The sequence below is a fragment of the Schistocerca serialis genome, chromosome 2 (genome assembly GCF_023864345.2).
Source record: "Schistocerca serialis cubense isolate TAMUIC-IGC-003099 chromosome 2, iqSchSeri2.2, whole genome shotgun sequence".
NCBI classification, from domain to species: Eukaryota; Metazoa; Arthropoda; class Insecta; order Orthoptera; family Acrididae; genus Schistocerca; species Schistocerca serialis.
The window spans coordinates 233,769,296-233,792,465 of NC_064639.1; the positions used below are offsets into that span (position 1 = coordinate 233,769,296).

At 45.7% G+C, this 23,170-nt stretch overlaps 1 protein-coding gene across 1 annotated transcript in view; it reads right to left on the bottom strand.

Moving 5' to 3' along the window:
* The window catches only part of LOC126455873 (probable G-protein coupled receptor CG31760), a 1,325,234-nt gene that overhangs the window by 248,915 nt on the left and 1,053,149 nt on the right, over positions 1–23,170 (bottom strand). The window contains exons 5-6 of the mRNA XM_050091633.1: positions 22,215–22,351; positions 21,979–22,136 (exon numbers count right to left, since the gene is read on the bottom strand). Coding sequence (XP_049947590.1) covers positions 21,979–22,136; positions 22,215–22,351 — 295 coding nt within the window. The remainder of the gene's footprint in view (positions 1–21,978; positions 22,137–22,214; positions 22,352–23,170) is intronic.

Below are 23,170 nucleotides of genomic sequence, written 5' to 3' on the forward strand. Positions count from 1 at the left end.
TATCACCTGGGTAACACATGTATAGGGACATTTCAACTTTAATAAGCTGCCGAAGTCGACTGTTGGTGATGTGACTGTGAAGCAGAAATGTGAAGGAACAACCACAGACAAACCAAGACCAGACATCCCTCATGTACCGATGGACACGAACTTGCTTTTCGGGGGGCGCCTGAAAAAAAATCTCATGAAATCAGTGGAAGGAATTCACTTGTGAGTTACAAATTGTTATTAGCAGACCAGTTAACACGATGACTGTACGTAGGGGATTACGAAGGTTGTTGTACAACCATCGAGCAGCTCCAAATTAGTCACAAATTTCTGTGGTTAGTGCTAAGCGACAATTTAGATGGTGCAAAAAGCGACGCCGCTGGATTGTGGAAACGATTGGCTGGGGGTGATGCATTACGTTTCACCTTTTTGCAACCAGATGGAAGGGTTTGGGTTTGGCGAATTCCTGAAGAATATCACCTGCCGACATATGTAGCGTAATAGTGAAGTAAGGAGGAGGCGATGTTTGGATATGGGAAGTTCTTCGTGGTTGGGGCGTGGTCCTCTTATTGCTCTTAAGGAAACGGTAAATGCCTATGGACATGAGTACATAATATGGCCACTCTGTACTGCGAACAAAAGAAGAATCGTCCAGAGAAAATGATTGTATCAGCAAGACAATGCACCCTGTCATAAAGCAGTATATAATGAGGCAATGGTTTGTGGACAATAACATTCTAGAAATGGACTGGCCACACTCAGGTCCGACCCGAACCCGTTAGGCGGTCGAATTCGCTTGAGATGTCCCATGCCTTCTTTCGCATGTCGCCTCTCATTTTCATCAATTTAATTAATGTTTTATATCCTTTCACGGTGGGAACGGGCCGAACAAGGTTATTCTGATGAGATTATTTGTACTGAGAGCTCAAATTACTTTTCAGTTGATTGATATGCGTATTTGGAACTATATGTGGTCTTGATTTTAGTTTTCTCTGCTACTTCCCTAGGTGGGCTTGTTGTGAGGCGAGCAACTGAGGACGCGTTTTCGTGGAAGGTCTGCACTTCCGCGAATACGGAGAGGGTCGTACATCAATGGGCCTGAGCGCTGGGTGGGACGACTGCCCTATGTCGAGTTTCGCCTGTTGTATGGAGGGCGAAACGACAGGCGAGCCACCTCAGTGTCGCCACAGTTTATGGGTTTACCGTTCCAGTGCGTCTGGAACGAAGACTGCTGGCGCCGACTGACTGTATTGTCTTCATAATTCTGAGAATTATTGTGGACGGTGCCCTGCCGGGTGCGACTGCATGGCGCCAGATGGCCAATGGGCTTGGCATGCTGTTTTCGTAGCCGGTCAAACGGCAAGTTCAGTGCCCCCCAGCTGAATAGCAGAAGCATGATTGGTCAACTTAAACTGAGTTGATGTCATAAAGTCCCGCACGAAATTGGAGGGAACAATCGCTATTGGTGGGAATGGTGTTCTGAGAGAGTGTGGGGGAATTTTGGAATCAGCACTGAACGCTGATTCGCGGTTTTTCGAGAGCAATGGGGAGTTGAAAACGTTGGCTTCTCTCGTGCACTGCGCGGGCGCATGGCTCTCAGGATCTGATCGTTGTCAGAATTGGACGGTCTTGCTGCTTAGTCGCACATTTTTGGAATCGTTTTGGAGCGTGACTCCGGTCCTACTCCAGTTTCATTCGGCGACTTAAGACCCAGAGTCTCCTGTACCGACAGGGCGAATTTAGGCGGTTTTTCGGTGTCTCTTCCGGGAGATACTTCCTCTTGCGCCCAGGAATTTCTCTGCTTCGGCCACTTAGAATTCTCAGACAGCATTCGAGGCCACGGGTTGAAACAGAGTTGCTGCACAGCAGGAGTCGGAGCCTACATCATCAGAACGCTGCCTAGCGACGACGTGCTGCAGGTATCAGGACTAGTAAAGTGTTTTGCGGCTCCGACATTGTAGGACCTATTATTTTTACGCTGAGGTCCTCAGCAGCACGAGCGCTCGCTTTGCTACAAATCCACTCTGTTTGTTTCTCCATGTGTTCCCATTTGAGCTCTCACTACTAATCGCGATACCGCATTATAGTCTGGGGAGTAATATTTGATTCAATAGGATCTCCAGTCATTATTGTCAGTCTATTGCATCACAGATAGTGGGAGCCGCTTGTTCTCGAGCCAACTCTTATTCTCTTAATAGTTCAGTACACCCTATCCCTATAGCCTACTGTTTGTATGGATAATCAAGTACCTTTATGTTCTGATGTATAATAAATCTCATTGTAATATTTAAGCCGCATGTCGTTTCTTAGATGGATGCAGAATCCCATTTCCTGTCGTTTATTATGATAAAATTCCCTTCTTTAAACCAGTAGTTACGATGTTTATTAAATTATTGTGAGTGCGCTCCCCTTATTTTACTAACTAGCAGGGTTAACCATAAATTCCTTTCGTTATCGTTGTGCACATAATTAATTAGGTGGTAGGTGAGGAGGGGGTCGATTGCATGACTAGTTCTCATTAAAAATTCGCCAGAATTAAAGAGGTAAGACTCTTCTTCACCCCGGCACCTCGCACACACCAGACCTCAACGTCCAAGATACACTAACGTCTCTGGTTTCGGCTCTTGAGGAAGAATGGGCTGCCATTCCTCCACAGACATTCAGACACCTCGTTGAAAATGTGTCCAGGAGAGTTCAAGCAGCCAGAAAGGCGAAGGTTGGACACATCTCAAATTAATCTCCACTAGCAGGTGTCCAAACATTCTCAACCAGAAAGTGTATGTAGTGTTTCTAAGGTCATCTCAATGTAGAAAACTTAAAAACTTTCCACCAATCAAAGCTACAATTTTTAGCTCAATACTTCGGATACGTCTGGGAAAAATTACCACTGCATTTCGACTCCAATAATATTAATATCATTAATAAAAAGTGTTTAACATTTCCGTCAAAAAAGTTAAATAATTAATTACTTTCTAGTCCGTCAAGTTGCAGTATGTAAGTTACAAATTTTGCCATGGACGTCATTAGATGCTGGATTAGCACCACATGGTCATAAAAATCCGAATAACTAGCAGCAGCCAGGGAGTTAATCGTTTTATCGTAGTCTTCAGTAAAGCTTACAAAATAAATTGAGGATGAAAATCGATTCGGAAATGAAGAAAAGGAACAGGGTGGATTGGAACGTCGGAAAAGTCGACAATGCAGTTCAAGTGGCGGCATTTTAACAGGCGGGGAACGGAACGGGTTGGGACGTAAGTGGAGTCAACGTCAAGGCTTATGAGGAAGAAATATGTTGACGTTGACGCTGGAGGGGGTGGGGGAGGGTGGGGGGAAAGGAACAATTGTGTCATCTAAAATTGGAAGTTAATCTATTCCCTCCGCACTCACCCTTGTTATAGCAGTGGATTTTGTGTTTTTGTTTCTTCTTAATCTTTCTTGAACATATTGAGATTCACAGCTGATAATGGTTAATATTAATAAGAAACAACCACAGATGCGTTGATATACATCTATTGTGTCATGACTGGTTTCGTGCAAAAGAACATCATCAGCTTACAGTGCCAACATCAAGATATTAGTACAGCTCTGTGGAATTTTTTTTATGAAAAATGTTGGAAGTTTAACCCGTTGATGTTCAGGGTGGTTTCTCATTAATATCCTTAATCTTCATTTTATTATTGTTTTGCTTTCGTGATGCTGTGCGAATGCTTCATGACCTATTGGTTATTTTTTTCCATTTTTGTACTTCCAGAAACTAGATCAGATATCTGAAAACGAAAAATTATTTCGGTTTTACAATGCCTGGGCAAAGAAAAACGCTAAAGAAACAATTTTCATTAAACTTTTTTTAACAATGAGAAATTCTGCTCTGTTGAAGGAGAGAAATTCATTTACTTTTGGCTATGGTACTTAGGAGAAAATACATGGATGAGGTAAAAATGATCTATGTATTGTTTTATAAATATTGTTTAATGTGACTCGGAAGTTAGCTGGTGAGGGATGAAAGTTACACTGCCAGTACTTGGCCGGCAAATGTAGGAGAGGTGGTCGCGTAATGTTCCTTATCACACATCTCTGCACGAATCTATCTATCTATCTATCGCTTGCGCCTTGTCCCGCAGGTATTCAGGGTCGGACATGGTTAATCCGATTTTGCATGTTAATTTTAAGGGGTCGCCAGATGCCCTTCCTGCCGCCACCCCATGCTCCCCAGGACGGAATGAGTGTACCCCTACTGTGAATGTGTTCAGATGCCTGCGAGCTGTGTAACTGAGGCGGAACGTGGGGACCAGCCCAGTATTTACCTAGCGGGATGTGGAAAACCGCCTAAAAACCACATCCAGGCTGGCCGGCACACCGGCCCTCGTCGTCAATCCGCTGGGCAGATTCGAAAAATGGTTCAAATGGCTCTGAGCACTATGGGACTCAACATCTTAGGTCATAAGTCCCCTAGAACTTAGAACTACTTAAACCTAACTGACCTAAGGACACAACACACACCCATGCCCTAGGCAGGATTCGAACCTGCGACCGCAGCAGTCCCGCGGTTCCGGACTGCAGCGCCAGAACCGCTGGGCAGATTCGATCTGGGGCCGGCGCGCCTACCCGAGTCCAGGAAGCAGCGCGTTAGCGCTCTCGGCTACCCTGGCGCGTTATATCTCTATGTTCTGGACAAAACTCCAAAGCTCTCCGCAGCGTCTTATGAAGTGAGGGCATGCGACACTGTTGATGGTGATCCGTCCTGATGGGGACGTTAACCTCGGCGGACCCCTTGGTAATATTCGAGAGAAGTAGGCTATGTGCCAGCACTGGGTTTCCCATTTCCCTTCCTCATCATTATCGTCATCATCATGCAACGCAAATATAATACTACACTATACACGCGTCCATTAAAATCACCTCCGCTCCACAAATACACATATGACAGCTCTGACATATCCGCATTGAAAGGGGCCAGTATGCGTGGAGGAGGAACAACTTTTCCAACTAGGCGGCTGAAGCCACCCCGTGTCATTTCCCAGTCAACAATCCCACACGACATTTAGTTTAGTTTGTGTATGTTTTCTCCAGAAAATCAATGTAGTTGTTTTCATACACACAAAAACATCCCGACACCAATAAATAATTAATCTGGAGAAATAAAATTTCGAGAATACATTTGTGCAGATAAAATACACTCCTGGAAATTGAAATAAGAACACCGTGAATTCATTGTCCCAGGAAGGGGAAACTTTATTGACGCATTCCTGGGGTCAGATACATCACATGATCACACTGACAGAACCACAGGCACATAGACACAGGCAACAGAGCATGCACAATGTCGGCACTAGTACAGTGTATATCCACCTTTCGCAGCAATGCAGGCTGCTATTCTCCCATGGAGACGATCGTAGAGATGCTAGATGTAGTCCTGTGGAACGGCTTGCCATGCCATTTCCACCTGGCGCCTCAGTTGGACCAGCGTTCGTGCTGGACGTGCAGACCGCGTGAGACGACGCTTCATCCAGTCCCAAACATGCTCAATGGGGGACAGATCCGGAGATCTTGCTGGCCAGGGTAGTTGACTTACACCTTCTAGAGCACGTTGGGTGGCACGGGATACATGCGGACGTGCATTGTCCTGTTGGAACAGGAAGTTCCCTTGCCGGTCTAGGAATGGTAGAACGATGGGTTCGATGACGGTTTGGATGTACCGTGCACTATTCAGTGTCCCCTCGACGATCACCAGTGGTGTACGACCAGTGTAGGAGATCGCTCCCCACACCATGATGCCGGGTGTTGGCCCTGTGTGCCTCGGTCGTATGCAGTCCTGATTGTGGCGCTCACCTGCACGGCGCCAAACACGCATACGACCATCATTGGCACCAAGGCAGAAGCGACTCTCGTCGCTGAAGACGACACGTCTCCATTCGTCCCTCCATTCACGCCTGTCGCGACACCACTGGAGGCGGGCTGCACGATGTTGGGGCGTTAGCGGAAGACGGCCTAACGGTGTGCGGGACCGTAGCCCAGCTTCATGGAGACGGTTGCGAATGGTCCTCGCCGATACCCCAGGAGCAACAGTGTCCCTAATTTGCTGGGAAGTGGCGGTGCGGTCCCCTACGGTACTGCGTAGGATCCTACAGTCTTGGCGTGCATCCGTGCGTCGCTGCGGTCCGGTCCCAGGTCGACGGGCACGTGCACCTTCCGCCGACCACTGGCGACAACATCGATGTACTGTGGAGACCTCACGCCCCACGTGTTGAGCAATTCGGCGGTACGTCCACCCGGCCTCCCGCATGCCCACTATACGCCCTCGCTCAAAGTCCGTCAACTGCACATACGGTTCACGTCCACGCTGTCGCGGCATGCTACCAGTGTTAAAGACTGCGATGGAGCTCCGTATGCCACGGCAAACTGGCTGACACTGACGGCGGCGGTGCACAAATGCTGCGCAGCTAGCGCCATTCGACGGCCAACACCGCGGTTCCTGGTGTGTCCGCTGTGCCGTGCGTGTGATCATTGCTTGTACAGCCCTCTCGCAGTGTCCGGAGCAAGTATGGTGGGTCTGACACACCGGTGTCAATGTGTTCTTTTTTCCATTTCCAGGAGTGTATTTATGTTATTAATGTTGCAAGAGTACAGATTAATGTAAGCGCGGGAAAAGCTTTTGCGAGTGTGAAATTCTGGAGCATTAATAATCAATGTATCCTCCAAATGTTGAATGCCAGGGTGCAGACCTGTACGCTTTGCGTCGCAAAGGTGCCGGATGTTGCACTGCGGGATGGGGCTCCACGCCTGTTGCACTTAGCCGGTCACTACAGGGACAGTTGATGCTGGTTGTGGATGGCGCTGAAGCTGTCGCCCAACGATGTTCCATACGTGCTCGCTAGGAGACAGATTTGGTGATCGATCAATACAAGGCAACAGTTCGACACTCTGTATAGCATGCTGGGTTACAACAACAGTATGGGGGCGAAAACACCATGTGGAATTCTGTTCATAAAATGCACTATAGCAGGCCGAATCACCAGACTAATTTACAAATTTGCCGTCAGGTCGAGTGGGATAACCCTGAGAGTTCTCCTGCTGTCATACGAAATGGCGCCCTAGACCAATCTAAAGGCTGTCAATCCAATTAAATACCTGGGGACTACAATTTAGAACAACTAAAAATGGAACGATCACACAGCGAGTTTTGTCTAGAACGCGAACCAAAAACCGTGTTTCATAGGCAGAACCCTCAGAAGATACATGAGGTCTCTTAAAGAGACTGCCTGCACTAAGCGGGTCCTTGCTCTTCTGGAGTACTGCTGGGCTGTTTGGGATCCTTACCAGATCAGCTTGTGTTTTACTATCGTCTTCTGACGAAATTTCAATCATTCATCTTCCTCCTCCGAATGCGAAAACATTTTGTTGACGCCCCTCTTTACAGGGAGAAATGACACTCATAATAAAATAAGAGAAAGTAGAGTGGTGATTATACCGCGCACTGTTCGAGAGCGTAATTGTAGAATATAGTCTGAAAGTTGTTCAATGAACCATTAGCCAAGCACTTAAGCGTGAACTGCAAAGTAGTCATGTGAGTTGCGGCAGGAGCACTTATGCATCTCACTGCGGTGGAAACGATACACTCGGCCTGTGCAATAGTGCTCACATTTCCATTGCGCTTGAAACGCAACTTATTTCCCAACCGCTTGATGTTACCGTTACAGATGGAGATACGCAAGTTACTCTGTCTCCAAATGTTCCTCAAAACCTGGAAATCGATTTCGCAAGCTCCGTGGAGAGAGATTAATAGCCCTCCGGCGGGAAGGTCGGACATTTCCTGGCTCGAGTTCTTCTCTAGACGACATTCCGAAGGAAAATCCCATTTACGTTCGGGGCACAAGAGCTTTTTCCTCGCAGTAATCCATTTCACGCAAGGCAGACCGTCTAGATGAAAAACACGGCGGAAAATGCAGAGCTCCGATCGGCGACAGTCGATCTTTCTAACTTCAGGCAAAGTTCCGCAGAATTGTGGAGTTTGGAACTTAAGGGCCCAGATACGTATCAAGTGGCTGCGAAGAGTTACTCATGACTCCCCAGCCTTCTCAGCGCGAAAGAGCAGAGCGATGAAACGTGACGGTGTCAAGTGCGACAGCGCCTCGTGGGTGAGGCAAACTCGAACGAAACCGTTTTTATTAAATCATAAGACCATTCCTCCGTTTTCTCATCTTGAGGCGGAAACAATAATTGCTATGTAGTTTATGGGGGCCACAACGTGATTCAGATAAAAAAACTCGATTTTCGGTTTTCATCATATTTCGATAGATTAAGGTTTTATTTACGCACCCTGAAAAGGATTTTGCTGAAAAAAAATAATTTTAGAGCATTTAAAGAGCATTTTCCTACCACGTGTGTTTATGTGATACGCCCACATTTCTGTCACCCATTTTTCTGCATATATTTTAGATCTTTATATCCCCTACATTGCACGTTAGGGATTTTTTTTACTCCCGAGTGTGTTGGCTATCCTTGGAATGTAACGGTCGGTATTCTTTTGTTTCTGCTGTTTGTAAAAAACACGCTTTCAAACACGCTCCTAGTTTTGTTCAAATGTGATTGCGAGTAGTTGTAACAGAAAACTTGAAAGTATACTATGAGTAGACAATTAGGAGAAATAAAGAAAATCTGGAGGCAATGAAGAGAGATGTTTGGGCCATATTCTTCCATAAGTCCTCTACTGATGATAAGCCATGTCATGGATTGTGTCCATCAGGAGAAAATTCGTGGTGCAAATACAATAGGACCCAGGCAACTGGAGAATCTTATTCTCACCAGCATTCTCTTCCTGCTGCTGTTATTACAGCAATTAAACCTGTTTTCAGAGACTTTGCTCATCGTGACCTTCTATGGAAATGTCTGCATGGGCAGACACAGAACCCAAATGAACGTTTCAGCAGCATAATTTGGAACCGTCTTCCTAAAACTGTATTTGTAGGCATGCATACAATGAAACTAGGAGTTCATGATGCTGTTATTACATTCAGTTGTGGTAATATCGGAAAGTTTTGGGTATTGAAAAAGCGGGGAATTAATCCTGGTGAAAATATTATCACTGGGCTGCAACATTGCGATAAAAAGAGGATAGCCGATGCAGACAGGTCTTCATCTAATACGGCCAAGAAAGCAAGACGAACATCCAGGAAGGTGAAAAAGAAGCTGGAAGACCTGCTAGAGGCCAAGGAAGGGCCATCATATGGAGCAGGACAGTTTTAATTAACTGTAAGTAACAAATTTCTAAAGTTTTTTCTTTAAAGTCAATTTCCCGCAAACTAAAATTTTCAGTACATATGCCCCATTATATCAGAAACTGTCATAGACAAATGAATGAAATTTTCAGAGACTCTGCATAACATAAAAAGCCACCTCTGGTACTACATTTATTAATATTCCACCGTTAAGAAGTTAACAAAATATTTTCTGCAGAAAAACTTAATATTTTTGTTAATAAATTTATAAAAGTATTTTTTAAAAACTATAAAATGGATGAAGTAGATTTAAGTAAAGTTGACTCTATTAGCATCATGTGATATACAGTAAAAATATTAAGGTCCTGCATCAAATAATTTTTTCAGAAATGGGTCAAATACTTGCCTAAATTAACATGGGTTAGATAGGCAGGGTGTGGTCCCCTTAAGTGTGAGTTATTTTACTTGAAATTTAATGGTGATTAAGGGCAGATAAGTGCGAGAACTGTAACACAACCAGTTTAGCATCTCTTGCGTCCATGTTGCCGACAAGAATAATATACAGAAGAATGGAAAAGATAATTGAGGATCTGTTAGATGGCGCTAAGTTTGGATTTAGGAAAGGTAGAGGCACCACGGAGGTGGGTCAGACATTGCTTTTGATAGTGGAAGCAAGACTGAAGAAATATTAATATGCTTTCATAAGATTTGTCGGCATGGAAACAATGACAATGCGATATGGTGCAAGATGTTCGAAATTCTCAAGAAAATAGGTTAAACTCTAACGAAAGAGAAGAAAGGAGAGAGAACAATAAGACGGAAGATCAAGAACGAAGTGCTCGGATTAAAGACAGTTAAAGAGAGAGTAAGAAAGTAATGAAGCCTTTCGCCCCTACTGTTAAATCTATACATCCAAGAAGCGATGGCGGAAATAAAAGATAGGAGTGGGTTCAAAATTCAGGGCGAAAGTATGTAGTCCTAAGGTAACGACTGTACACCGACTAGTGCAGCGCCGCGAAACGGCATCAAGAAGTCAAGGACTATCTCCAATCTTGTTTGTGTCGGTGCTGACTACCACAGTAGCCGACACAGCAGAAAGGACATCCGTGACAAAATTCTCTTGACATTGCTCTCCACAGTGAAAATGAAGGACAATTGCAGGACCGACTGAATGGAGTGAATAGTCTAATGAGTACAGACTATGGGTTGAGAGTAAACCGAAGAAAGTCGAAAGTGATGGGGAGTGGCACAAATGACATTATTGATGAAATTAACTTCAACCACAGAACAGACGAAATTAAAGAATCGTGCTGAAATGAGATTATTGATGAATTTAACATCAACCACAGAATAGACGAAATTAGAGAATTGTTCTACCTTCGAAGCAAAATTACTCTTGTTGGACGAAGCAAGGAGGATATACAGGGTCCAATGGCGTTTATATGGCCAATGCCCATGTACGACATCAGCGTGCAGTAACCACTCACAGACGTTAGGTGTCAGCCCAAGCAATGGGGGGTATACAGGGTGTTACAAAAAGGTACGGCCAAACTTTCAGGAAACATTCCTCACACACAAATAAAGAAAAGATGTTATGTGGACATGTGTCCGGAAACGCTTAATTTCCATGTTAGAGCTCATTTTAGTGTCTTCCACCTACGCTCAATGCAGCACGTTACCATGATTTCATACGGGATACTCTACCTGTGCTGCTACAACATGTGCCTTTACAAGTACGACACAACATGTGGTTCATGCACGATGGAGCTCCTGCACATTTCAGTCGAAGTGTTCGTACGCTTCTCAACAACAGATTCGGTGACCGATGGATTGGTAGACGCAGACCAATTCCATGGCCTCCACGCTCTCCTGACCTCAACCCTCTTGACTTTCATTTATGGGGGCATTTGAAAGCTCTTGTCTACGCAACCCCGGTACCAAATGTAGAGACTCTTCGTGCTCGTATTGTGGACGGCTGTGATACAATACGCCATTCTCCAGGGCTGCATCAGCGCATCACGGATTCCATGCGACGCAGGGTGGATGCATGTATCCTCGCTAACGGAGGACATTTTGAACATTTCCTGTAACAAAGTGTTTGAAGTCGCGCTGGTACGTTCTGTTTCTGTGTGTTTCCATTCCATGATTAATGTGATTTGAAGAGAAGTAATAAAATGAGCTCTAACATGGAAAGTAAGCGTTTCCGAACACATGTCCACATAACATATTTTCTTTCTTTGTGTGTGAGGAATGTTTCCTGAAAGTTTGGCCGTACCTTTTTGTAACACCCTGTATAGTCACCTTAGTACAACTACGTTACTTAAAGTAGCCGTTACTGAAAGAAATGCGTTTAAAAATTTCACGGAACTTTAAAGCTTCACTGTAAACAAAGTGTTTGAAATAACTTAGATCTACTGTTCTTATTTAGTTTCGAATGGTCAGTTCTTTGGATTTTTTCTCATTTTTCTTTCAAACCTGATTTCATTTTACTAATGAAGGGGATATCTACTTCTTACATTTATCCAGAGTTACCTACTTGTGATTCTCAAAATAAACCAACTGCCATCTGCGAGATACCCATGCTGTGCTGTGAGGCGATCGGTATGGTTGAAAATGAACACACTTCGTACGCCGCGACCACAGTGTCGACATTTTTATTGTTCCAAGATGACCGTTTTCAACAGTCTTATGTCGCCATCATCAGATCCCCACGTACACATATCTTGATAAAAATCCAGCCTATAAAATGCTCACAGCTGATAAAATGCACACAATTGATAAAATGCACAAAGATGAAAAAGCTTGTGAAATCATGTTCACCACCAGCATGTATGGGCAATACGAGGATTGTATCTACCGTGTGCATTTTACCATCTGTGTATATTTTGTCAACTGTGGACATTTTATCAACTTGATTTTTATCAAGATAGCATACCTGCATGTAGCACATGACCAGAGGACATTAACCATTACTTTGCATCCATATGCCTGGAACATTGCCCGATAATTGGTCTAAAGGAGGAGTATTTCTTTCAGGAAGACAGATGGGAGATGAGTATCTTCAATCATCTGTGCTCATTCCCTAATCTTTGCAAGGAAGATGATGACGACTGATTCATATATGAGACTAGATGTAGTAAGTACATGAGCCGTGTTGCGGCTCTCGTTGGTGCCGTTGGCTTCGTGTAATAGGGATAGTGGCGTCTCGTTTTCTTCTTGTGTTTACTGGTGCCACTATATTTGCTAGCGTTGTCTGTCCGCGAGTGGCAGCAGCAGCGTTTATCGATATCTAGTACTGTGGTACTATCTTAAGAAGGGCGTCAAGTGTTTTCTGGGTCGGGTGTGTACGTTGGGAGGGAGCAGCAGTGAGGTCCAGCAGTGCGAGGGACATGCCGGGGCCGCTGGTGGCACACAGGCATTGCCGGATCGAGGGGCTGCAGTTGCGAGAGCCACAAGCTTATTGTCCACCGGAACCAAGACGTTTGAGTTCAGTGTACATTAACCCAGTAGTGAAACCTCCACTATTTTGAGATCACGCCATTTGTTCGCGCTTTGCTGCTCGCAGGGTCACTGAGACGAGAGCAGTGAGTGGAGTGTTTGGAGTTGGCGAAATTTATTAGCCATCCTCGACTTATTATTAATCATTGAATTCCTTGTGTTTATTGATGAAGTTGCCGCTAACACCCCAGTTACCTGCCCTGGAGGTTAGCGTATTTTTGCGGCAGTGTACCTTTCCTCGCCTTGCCACTGCTGTCTGGTAAGGTGTGTGGTTCGACAGCCTCCTTGATTGTGCTTCGGATATTTTGTTTCTTTTGGACTACTTTGGTCGTAGTAGTTCCTTCTGCTTCTGGATGTTCTAAACACCGGATTCTGAGGACGCATTGCTGTCTGCCGCTTCCACCTTGCCTGGGTTATTCCATCGTTGTGTTGGTTATCAGACGTTAGGTAGGTTTTGCAAGAGTTATGGTCTGCGTTGAAACTGTCACTAGTTGGAGTTGCCATCTGGTTAAGTGAATACAGCTCTTAGCTGCCTGTCTCATCGTTTACGAAGTTGAGCGACTTTCCCAGGCCGATCCTTGGAACACTGTCTGAGGCCCATTTCTCTCTTGGTTTGATCAGATTGTGATGATTGTTTCTTTAACAAAATATTTTTATTTTGAGCTACTACTATTGGGGCCTTGAGCCGACAAGTGATTTGAATTTCTTGTCAATAAGGCCTTCAGCCATAAATGCACTTTGTCTTCAGAATTTTTAATTAGATATTGTCCCTTAATAGTGAAATTTTGATGATTGTTTTTTGAAAAAAAAGTATTTTAGTATCTCTTGCAGAAGTTTAACTGTTTTTAAGAATTTGCTACCCACGTCTTCAGCTGCCAAATTGTTTTTGAGTTATTACTATTGGGGCCTCCAGCCGACAAATAATTTGAATCTCTGATCAATAAGGCCTTCAGCCGTGAGTGCAACTTGCTTAAGAATTTTTTGTTACACGTTGTGTCCTAACAGTCAAATGCGATAACTGTTTCTTATTGTCAACCTCATTTGCGATTGGTTCCAAACAAAGTGTACGTGATTCAAATAAAAAAAAAAAACTGAGCAACCAGCGGTAACTGAGTAAGGCCCCGTCCACACCGAATCCTGCCTTCTCTAAGTCCCATGTTTCAGTATGCTTTTATAAATTTTGTGATAAAGATAGTCCATTTATTTTTCGATTTAGATTGTTCTTGAGGTAAAATTATATATTCAGGTTATGCGATTTTAGAGATTCTATTATGTCCTTGCAAGATTAATAAATGTACAGTAAGATCGTCGTTGTACAATGGTTCATATGTTTTAAATGACTGATGTGACTAAATTAAGAATCTATTACATGGCGATCAGTTTGGCCTTAGAAAAGGTAAGGGCAACTTCAGTCATTGTGGTCGATAACGGAAGGAAGGCTTCTAAAAAATCAACACAGCTTCATAGGGTTTATCGATGAAGAAAAAGTGTTCGATAAGTGATAGAAGACGTTTGAAATCATCAGAAGAATGTTTAAACAGTACAGAGAATGATAGATTGTAGAGTATATACTGTAGAGAAATATAGATAATATACAATCCCTATGAGTAACTAGAAGGAACAACAAGAATATAAGACCAAGAGCAAAATGTTCGGATCCGGGTGCGTTATCCAGAAATGCAGTCTTTCTCCTCTCCCGTTCAGATTGTATATCGAAACAGGATACAAACAAAATATAGGACTGGTTCTTAAGAAGAAATTTGTGAGAATGCACGTCTTGAATACAGTATTGCATGGAAGTCATTCATGAATTGCAGGGAAACTGGAAAAGAAGAAGAAGCATTTGAGGTAAGATATAACAAAATTTTGTTGAAAATTAAGTGGATTGATAAGAAATGATGAGTTTCTCGGCAGAAATGGACATGAAAGTAATGTGTGGGAGTCTCTTTCTGTTGAAGTGAAGAGCAATTTTTTGCATATTTACAGAATGAGAGAGAACAACAGTCGTATTAGAAAGCAGAGGTTTTTCAAGCGTGCAAATTTCAAAGACTTTATATTATCAGCTACACTGTATGGAATATTTGCAAGTATTATACTCAGCATCGACATTATACACTCCTGGAAATTGAAATAAGAACACCGTGAATTCATTGTCCCAGGAAGGGGAAACTTTATTGACACATTCCTGGGGTCAGATACATCACATGATCACACTGACAGAACCACAGGCACATAGACACAGGCAACAGAGCATGCACAATGTCGGCACTAGTACAGTGTATATCCACCTTTCGCAGCAATGCAGGCTGCTATTCTCCCATGGAGACGATCGTAGAGATGCTGGATGTAGTACTGTGGAACGGCTTGCCATGCCATTTCCACCTGGCGCCTCAGTTGGACCAGCGTTCGTGCTGGACGTGCAGACCGCGTGAGACGACGCTTCATCCAGTCCCAAACATGCTCAATGGGGGACAGATCCGGAGATCTTGCTGGCCAGGGTAGTTGACTTACACCTTCTAGAGCACGTTGGGTGGCACGGGATACATGCGGACGTGCATTGTCCTGTTGGAACAGCAAGTTCCCTTGCCGGTCTAGGAATGGTAGAACGATGGGTTCGATGACGGTTTGGATGTACCGTGCACTATTCAGTGTCCCCTCGACGATCACCAGTGGTGTACGGCCAGTGTAGGAGATCGCTCCCCACACCATGATGCCGGGTGTTGGCCCTGTGTGCCTCGGTCGTATGCAGTCCTGATTGTGGCGCTCACCTGCACGGCGCCAAACACGCATACGACCATCATTGGCACCAAGGCAGAAGCGACTCTCATCGCTGAAGACGACACGTCTCCATTCGTCCCTCCATTCACGCCTGTCGCGACACCACTGGAGGCGGGCTGCACGATGTTGGGGCGTGTGCGGGACCGTAGCCCAGCTTCATGGAGACGGTTGCGAATGGTCCTCGCCGATACCCCAGGAGCAACAGTGTCCCTAATTTGCTGGGAAGTGGCGGTGCGGTCCCCTACGGCACTGCGTAGGATCCTACGGTCTTGGCGTGCATCGCTGCGGTCCGGTCCCAGGTCGACGGGCACGTGCACCTTCCGCCGACCACTGGCGACAACATCGATGTACTGTGGAGACCTCACGCCCCACGTGTTGAGCAATTCGGCGGTACGTCCACACGGCCTGCCGCATGCCCACTATACGCCCTCGCTCAAAGTCCGTCAACTGCACATACGGTTCACGTCCACGCTGTCGCGGCATGCTACCAGTGTTAAAGACTGCGATGGAGCTCCGTATGCCACGGCAAACTGGCTGACACTGACGGCGGCGGTGCACAAATGCTGCGCAGCTAGCGCCATTCGACGGCCAACACCGCGGTTCCTGGTGTGTCCGCTGTGCCGTGCGTGTGATCATTGCTTGTACAGCCCTCTCACAGTGTCCGGAGCAAGTATGGTGGGTCTGACACACCGGTGTCAATGTGTTCTTTTTTCCATTTCCAGGAGTGTAGATGAATCTTGCAGGCTGAATGGCGGAGACTCGAAACGTTTCTTAACGAGTTTTCTTTCCGTTTGTTGAAAGTGACGATACATTATTTTCTTTTCAGTCAAGAAATCATCACAAGCTTCCAATGGTAAAACTGTTTGTCAAACAATTGAGCTATGAGCATGTTCGTGTTTTCGAGGAGCAACGGCTGATGCTTTAAATTTCTAGTGTGCAGCTTCAAAATTCTATTTCTTCTCCTAATATTTCGACCATATAGCCTTAGGCCATCATGATAACGAGCTCACAGATCCTACAGACTTTATTTCTTTCTGGACAACACTGATAACTTTACAAAAGTTTACAGAAGACATTATATTAAAGTTGAAATATACTCATTAATGATAATGCGAATGATGCTATGGTGTAATAGTGACTATGTTGTTGCATAAAAATGATCACAGTTGTGGCGCAGATGGAATGATGTGTATGATTACGGTGCCCTGTGGAATCGTAGGTAGTGATTCAAAGTGAGGGAGGTGGAGAGATATAGATGGAAGCATGGTGTGAGGAGAAACATTGTGACAGGTGTTGGCAAGAGGGATGGATTTCATCATTGGGGAGAGGGAGCTGATTGAAATTCTGCTAGGAGAGGATGGATAAGGCATGAAAGTGTATGGAAGGTGGAATATGGATATAATAGCGCAGGAGGGTATTCGTATTGGTGATTAATGGGTGGGGTATTGTGCCGTGACCAGGCTTTCCTGACAAATGAGGGAAGTCTGTTGTCTAAAACAGGACAAATCTTTACCAAGCTCAAAGAGAAAGTGATTTTTCGCCATCTACCGGAGACAGTAGCACGTTTGCTTTACGTCAAATATGACATGATGCTCGGAAACGCTGAGGTTTATCAGATCCCCTGCGGGTGTGACTTTTCGTACATATTTCATTCATTACAGTTGCCCGCAACACCGTAGGCATACCAAGCCATTTAGGCCCAATAAATCGGTTGTGGAAGGCCACTGAAACGACGGCGTCACTAAAGGAGGTATGAAAGTATCGAAATTCTAGTGTTCATCTTTTTGCGACTCGGCGGTGAAAGAGGAAGCTGAAACTCATTTGGCGAAGAATTTAATTAACAGAGATAGCAGTTTCAATTCGGACGTATAATGGAATCCGATGCATTATTTAATAAACTTGCAGAGACATCCATCCAGTGCAGCTCATAATGGTACATCGATATCCCAGCATGAATCAACCACGTAGCCACAAATTCAGTTATGCATTCTTCTTTGCCGCCGAGCAACAAGAGCTTGCTGAAAAGTAATACCTCCCAATTTTTACGTGAAAACTCTTATAGATTTTTAAATGAAACAAACGTTAATAACATTCTACATCGTTGTCCTTCATGTTCACATGTTTGCAGCCCTCTGTTGCTAGATGGCTTCGAACTGTGGCATATGACAAGGTGGTGTGTAACGCAACTATTTCGGTGTGCGAGAAAAGCATGCTGTAGTCAAGTTTCGAATTCGAAGAGTTCGTTGAGACATGGAGCACCTCCTTCGGCGTCATGACAATGCTAGACCACACACGAGGGCTGCGACATCAGTACGACCTCTTGGGTTCGCCGTCATCGATTATCCTCCAAGCAGTCCTGACTTGGCCCCATTCGATTTCCATCTGTTTGCGAAACTTAAAGGACACCATCGAGGAGTTCACTTTGAGAGTGATGAAGTGGTGCAAGCAGAAGTGAGGTTATGGCTCCATCAGCCGAGTCAAAAGCTCTACATTGACGGTATCAAAAAAACTGATCTCTCGTTGGCAGAAATGTGTTCGTCGCCAGAGTGACTATATTGAGAAATGAACTTGTAGACATGAAGAATAGAGTTGGCGAACGTTCGCTTTATTAAAAAAACTTGAAGAGTTTTCATGTAAAACATTTTGTGGCATTACTTTTCAGCATGCCCTCGTACGTACCAGAGGCCGCATGCGTAGAGGGACAGTCAGTGGGTTTAAAGGGATGGAGCGACTGCTGTAGCGACAGTCTGTAGGCTCAATCTGAAGATGACTGGAAGGTATACGCCTAAAATATTCCGAGAAAAATACAATTTATGCGGCTGCACGCGTAAAATTTAATGGATCAACTGAGCTACGATTCCGAAGTAGCGTAAACTGCATTGATGCTTCTAACGGTGGCAAGAGACGTTGCGGACTGACGTACTCTTTTACATTCAACGCATAGCTGCACTTACGGGCACGCAGATTACTAAATGACCAATTTTCAATATAATTTTGAGGTTTCCAGGAAACTATACCAGGTTAACTGACAGCTAGTGAGTAGCTTTATGCGTCTGTACTCTGGCTGTGCTGCAGCGCTGCGTGACTTGGTTATTACAGATTAAACTGATTAAATTGTTGGCAAGTATTAGGATATCGACGTTCAGGCGTTTCGCAAGCGATGTTACTGGAAACGTACTTTCTCAATGAAGTAGTGGTAACACTCCTACGGGTAGCAGCAGGTAGGTAAACACCGGAAAATACTTAAATGCTTAAATTACATGCATAACCACTTTAATACAGGTAACAATATTCGTAGTTGCGCAGTCGAATTAAAAAATCAAAAAAATCTCAGTCATAAGAGCTCCCGCGAGTGGAGACAGACTTCCCCAATGAGTCAGAAAGTAAGTATTCCCAAATTTCTAATAAGGAGAAACGGTTGCTTTAACTTGCTGCTCTTTACAAGCGTTTAGATAAAAAATACTGCTAAATGCAGAAGTCAGTTAAAACTTCTTTACTGCAGTTAATCGATTCGACCTGGAAACTCACTGACTGGAATAGAATTGTCTTCAGTGTCTCACTTCGAGTCCCCAGCACGTAGTCTCGCCGTCGCGTTCTCGCTTCCCGAGCACGGGGTCCCGTTTTCCATTCCCGGCGGCTTCATGGATTTTCACCTGCCTCGAGGTGACTGGGTGTTTGTGTTGTCCTCATTGTTTCATCATCAGTCATGAAAGTGGCGAGTTTGGACTGAGCAAAGGTTGGGAATTTGTACGGGCGCTGATAACCGCGCAGTTGCGCGCCCCACAAACCAAACATCTTCATCATCATCACTTCGAATTCAGTCCTGATGATCGGCGAAGACATGTTCGGAGACGCTCCTTATAGCATTGCGTTACCAACCTGACCATAGCCAGCTGTAAGGCCTGGCAACCTGGAGTGATGTTCTGGGGTCTCATTTATTTTCGCAGCAGGGCCCTCCTTGGTTGTCATCTGCAGCATCTTTACAGCCCAACTGTACGTCGACGTTATTCTACGTCCCGTTTTGATGCCCTTCGCGACAAGGCATAATGGGCTTAGACTTCAGCATGATATTGCCCGCCCGCACACAGCGAGAGTTTCTACTGCTTGTGGTCATGCTTGTCAAACCGTTCTTTGGCCAGCAAGTTCGCCGGATCTCTCCCGAATTGAGAACATTTGGAGCATTATAGGAAGGGCCCACAAACACAGCATATTGTTCTCAATGGAGAGACGTCTACAGACGTTAAAGTAATCTCTGGCGTGCCACAGGGGAGTGTTATGGGACCAGTGACTTCCCAATATGTATAAATGACCTAGTAGATAGTGTAGGAAGTTCCATGCGGCTTTTCGCGGATGATGCTGTAGCATACAGAGAAGTTGCAGCATTACAAAATTGCAGCAAAATGCAAGAACATCTTCAGCGGATAGGCACTTGGTGCAGGGAGTGGCAACTGACCCTTAACATAGACAAATGTAATGTATTGCGAATACATAGAAAGAAGGATCCTTTATTGTATGATTATATGATAGCGGAAGAAACACTCGTAGCAGTTACTTCTGTAAATTATCTGGGAGTATGCTTACGGAACGATTTGAAGTGGAATGATTGTATAAAATTAATTGTTGGTAAGTCGAGTGCCAGGTTGAGATTCATTGGGAGAGCCCTTAGAATATGGAGTCCATCAACAAAGGAGGTGGCTTACAAAACAGTCGCTTGACCTATACTTGAGTACTGCTCATGAGTGTGGTATAAGTACCAGGTCGGGTTGACACAGAGAAGATCCAAAGCAGAGCGGCGCGTTTCGTCACAGGGTTTTTGGTAAGCGTGATAGCGTTACGGAGATGTTTAGCAAACTCAAGTGGCAGACTCTGCAAGAGAGGCGCTCTGCATCGCGGTGTAGCTTGCTGTCCAGGTTTCGAGAGGGTGCGTTTCTGGATGAGGTATCGAATATATTGCTTCCCTCTACTTACACCTCCCGAGGAGATCACGAATGTAAAATTAGAGAGATTCGAGCGTGCACGGAGGCTTTCCGGCAGTCGTTCTTCCCGCGAACCATACGCGACTGGAACAGGAAAGGTAGGTAATGACAGTGGCACGTAAATTGCCCTCCGCCACACACCGTTGGGTGGCTTGCGGAGTATAAATGTAGATGTAGATGTAGAAACCAGTTAGGATTTTTGACGGTCTTACGCGCCAATTGGACAGAATTTGGCACGATATACCTCAGGAAGACACTCAACATGTCTATCAATCAATGGCAAACTGAATAACTGCTTGCATAAGAGCAGAGGTGGACCAATACGGCCACGCGGAGTGGCCGCGTGGTTAGAGGTGACATGTCACGAATCGTGCGGCCCCTCACGCCGGAGGTTCGAGTCCTCCCTCGGGCATTGGTGTGTGTTTTTCCTAAGCGTAGGTTAGTTTAAGTTAGTTTAAGTAGTGTGTAAGTCTATGGACCGACGACCTCAGCAGTTTGGCCCCTTAGGAATTGTTGTGTACGTAGTTCCGCGTAGTCAGCGCGTAGACAACTTTCCCACGAGAGCGCGCCCCGCTAATCACAACAGCGCAGGCTCAGCGCTCGTTCGTCTCCGCACTACGAGATGGCGCTGTCTTAGAGACGGACCAAATTCTGCTTCCACCGATCCACGTATTAATATGTAACGCAGTCAATGAGATTGCTGCTGATGTAGAACCTTTTCTCCTCGCGGATCACTCTCGTGCAGTGATACCTGAACGCGCGAGGTATTATAACGAGTGTACAGACCTCCGATTAGTCAGTCTGCGTTAGTCTGTACCAGTCTGCATTAGTCTGCCTTAGTCTGTACCAGTCTATAGTCAAGTTTCACTCTGCGCCTAATAAGATTATCATATTCCTGTACATAGCCATGAAGATAAATGTATAGACACTTTGTCAAGTATCAGATATATGTGAGAATAAGATTAACGTACCAAGACCAAAGGAACTTCAGATTGTCAATTGTGAACAGCATCCAGAATCAAGTTACGTAATGTCTATCCTTTTTATTATTTTAATAAATGTGTGTGAAAATTAATCAAGTTCTGTTTAAAGTTGGTCACCGTCAATCAGCTACTCTAAGCGTGGAAGTGGCATTTCTATCGTCTGACCTAACGGCAGAAGATAAACACGCCCCGATAAGACCACGAGACATATTGCTGACACTCGCCTACTTCGTTAGAGCGACAAGTCAAATAATCTGATGGTGTGTGTACCGAAGGTCTTACAGTACGCACACCATAGGAATTTAGACACATTTGAACATTTGGACCAATGCGTTGTTGACTTGTTCAGTCTGTGAAGATCTATCTCTTGAATAAATCATCCAATTTCCATTCTATTTGGCCAAGTCCCTCATGGTGTGTCGTTTTTTCCTTTCTTAGAGTCTATATGTGAAGCACCGAATTTTTTTTTTTAGTAAGGCTCGTGCTGGAAAACAACGCAGTGATGCATGCTGTGCACCACTGCAGCGGCCGCAAACTCACCCCCGGTGCGACGAGGGCTGAATGGCGATGCTGTAGGAGACGAGCCAGAGGCGCACGTGGCACGAGTAGTAGGGGTAGGTCCACCAGCCGCGGTACGAGGCGTTCACGGGCGACGGCACGAACTTGGGCGAGCGGAGTGCAGGACTGGAGGCTGCGTCCTCGAACCAGGGCAGGTGTGCGTCGGGGCGGCGTCCAGCCACGGGGGCGGCGTCGTCGCGAGTCGGGCCCGCCAGCGCGGGCGCCGGGCCGCGGGCGCGCTGCCACGCTGACACCGCCAGCACCGAGCCGGAGGAGTCATCCAGCGACAGCAGCCGCGCCGCCACCACGTGCCGGTCCGACATCACCAGGCTGCGCACCAGCGCGTCCAGCAGGGCTGTCAACAACGTAAAGTACTCCCTAAATCATCACAGCCCGTAAACAGTCACGATGACACCACCAGCACTGAGCCTGAGGCGTCGTCCAGCGACTGTAGTCGCGCCGTCACCAAATGCCTATTAGGCATCACCAGGATATATACCAGCGTATTCAGCACGCCTGCCAGCAATGCAAAATAGTCCCTAAGTCATCACAACCTGCAAACAAACAATCACTATGACACCACCAGCACCAAGCCTCAGGCGTCGTCCATGCAACAGCAACCACGCTGTCACCACGTGCCGGTGCAACATCACCAGGCTGCGCACCAGCGCGTCCAGCAGGCCTGTCAACAACGTAAAGTAGTCCCTAAATCATCACAGCCCGTAAACAGTCACGATGACACCACTAGCACTGAGTCTGAGGCGTCGTCCAGTGACTTTAGTCGCGTCGTCACCACATGCCTGTTAGGCATCACCAGAATATGCACCAGCGTATTCATCACGCCTGCCAACAATGTAAAATAGTCCCTAAGTCATCACAGCCTGCAAACAAACAATCACTATGACACCACCAGCACCATGTCTCAGGCATCGTCCATACAACAGCAGCCACGCTGTCCGCACTGAGGCACAAGATGACTTGTCAGTCTTGAGCGTCGGCACATGTGAGGTCGCCACGTCAGTCCAGTGGGCCCCGCCGAATAGCGAGGGATAGTGGCTTCGCGGCTGACACGAGAGCAACAGGAGTCAACCCACGACATCGGTCTGGCCGGGGCGAGCGTGACATGCGAGATCGGCGCGCCTTCCTGCGCCCGTTGAAGCGGCTGGCAGCGGAC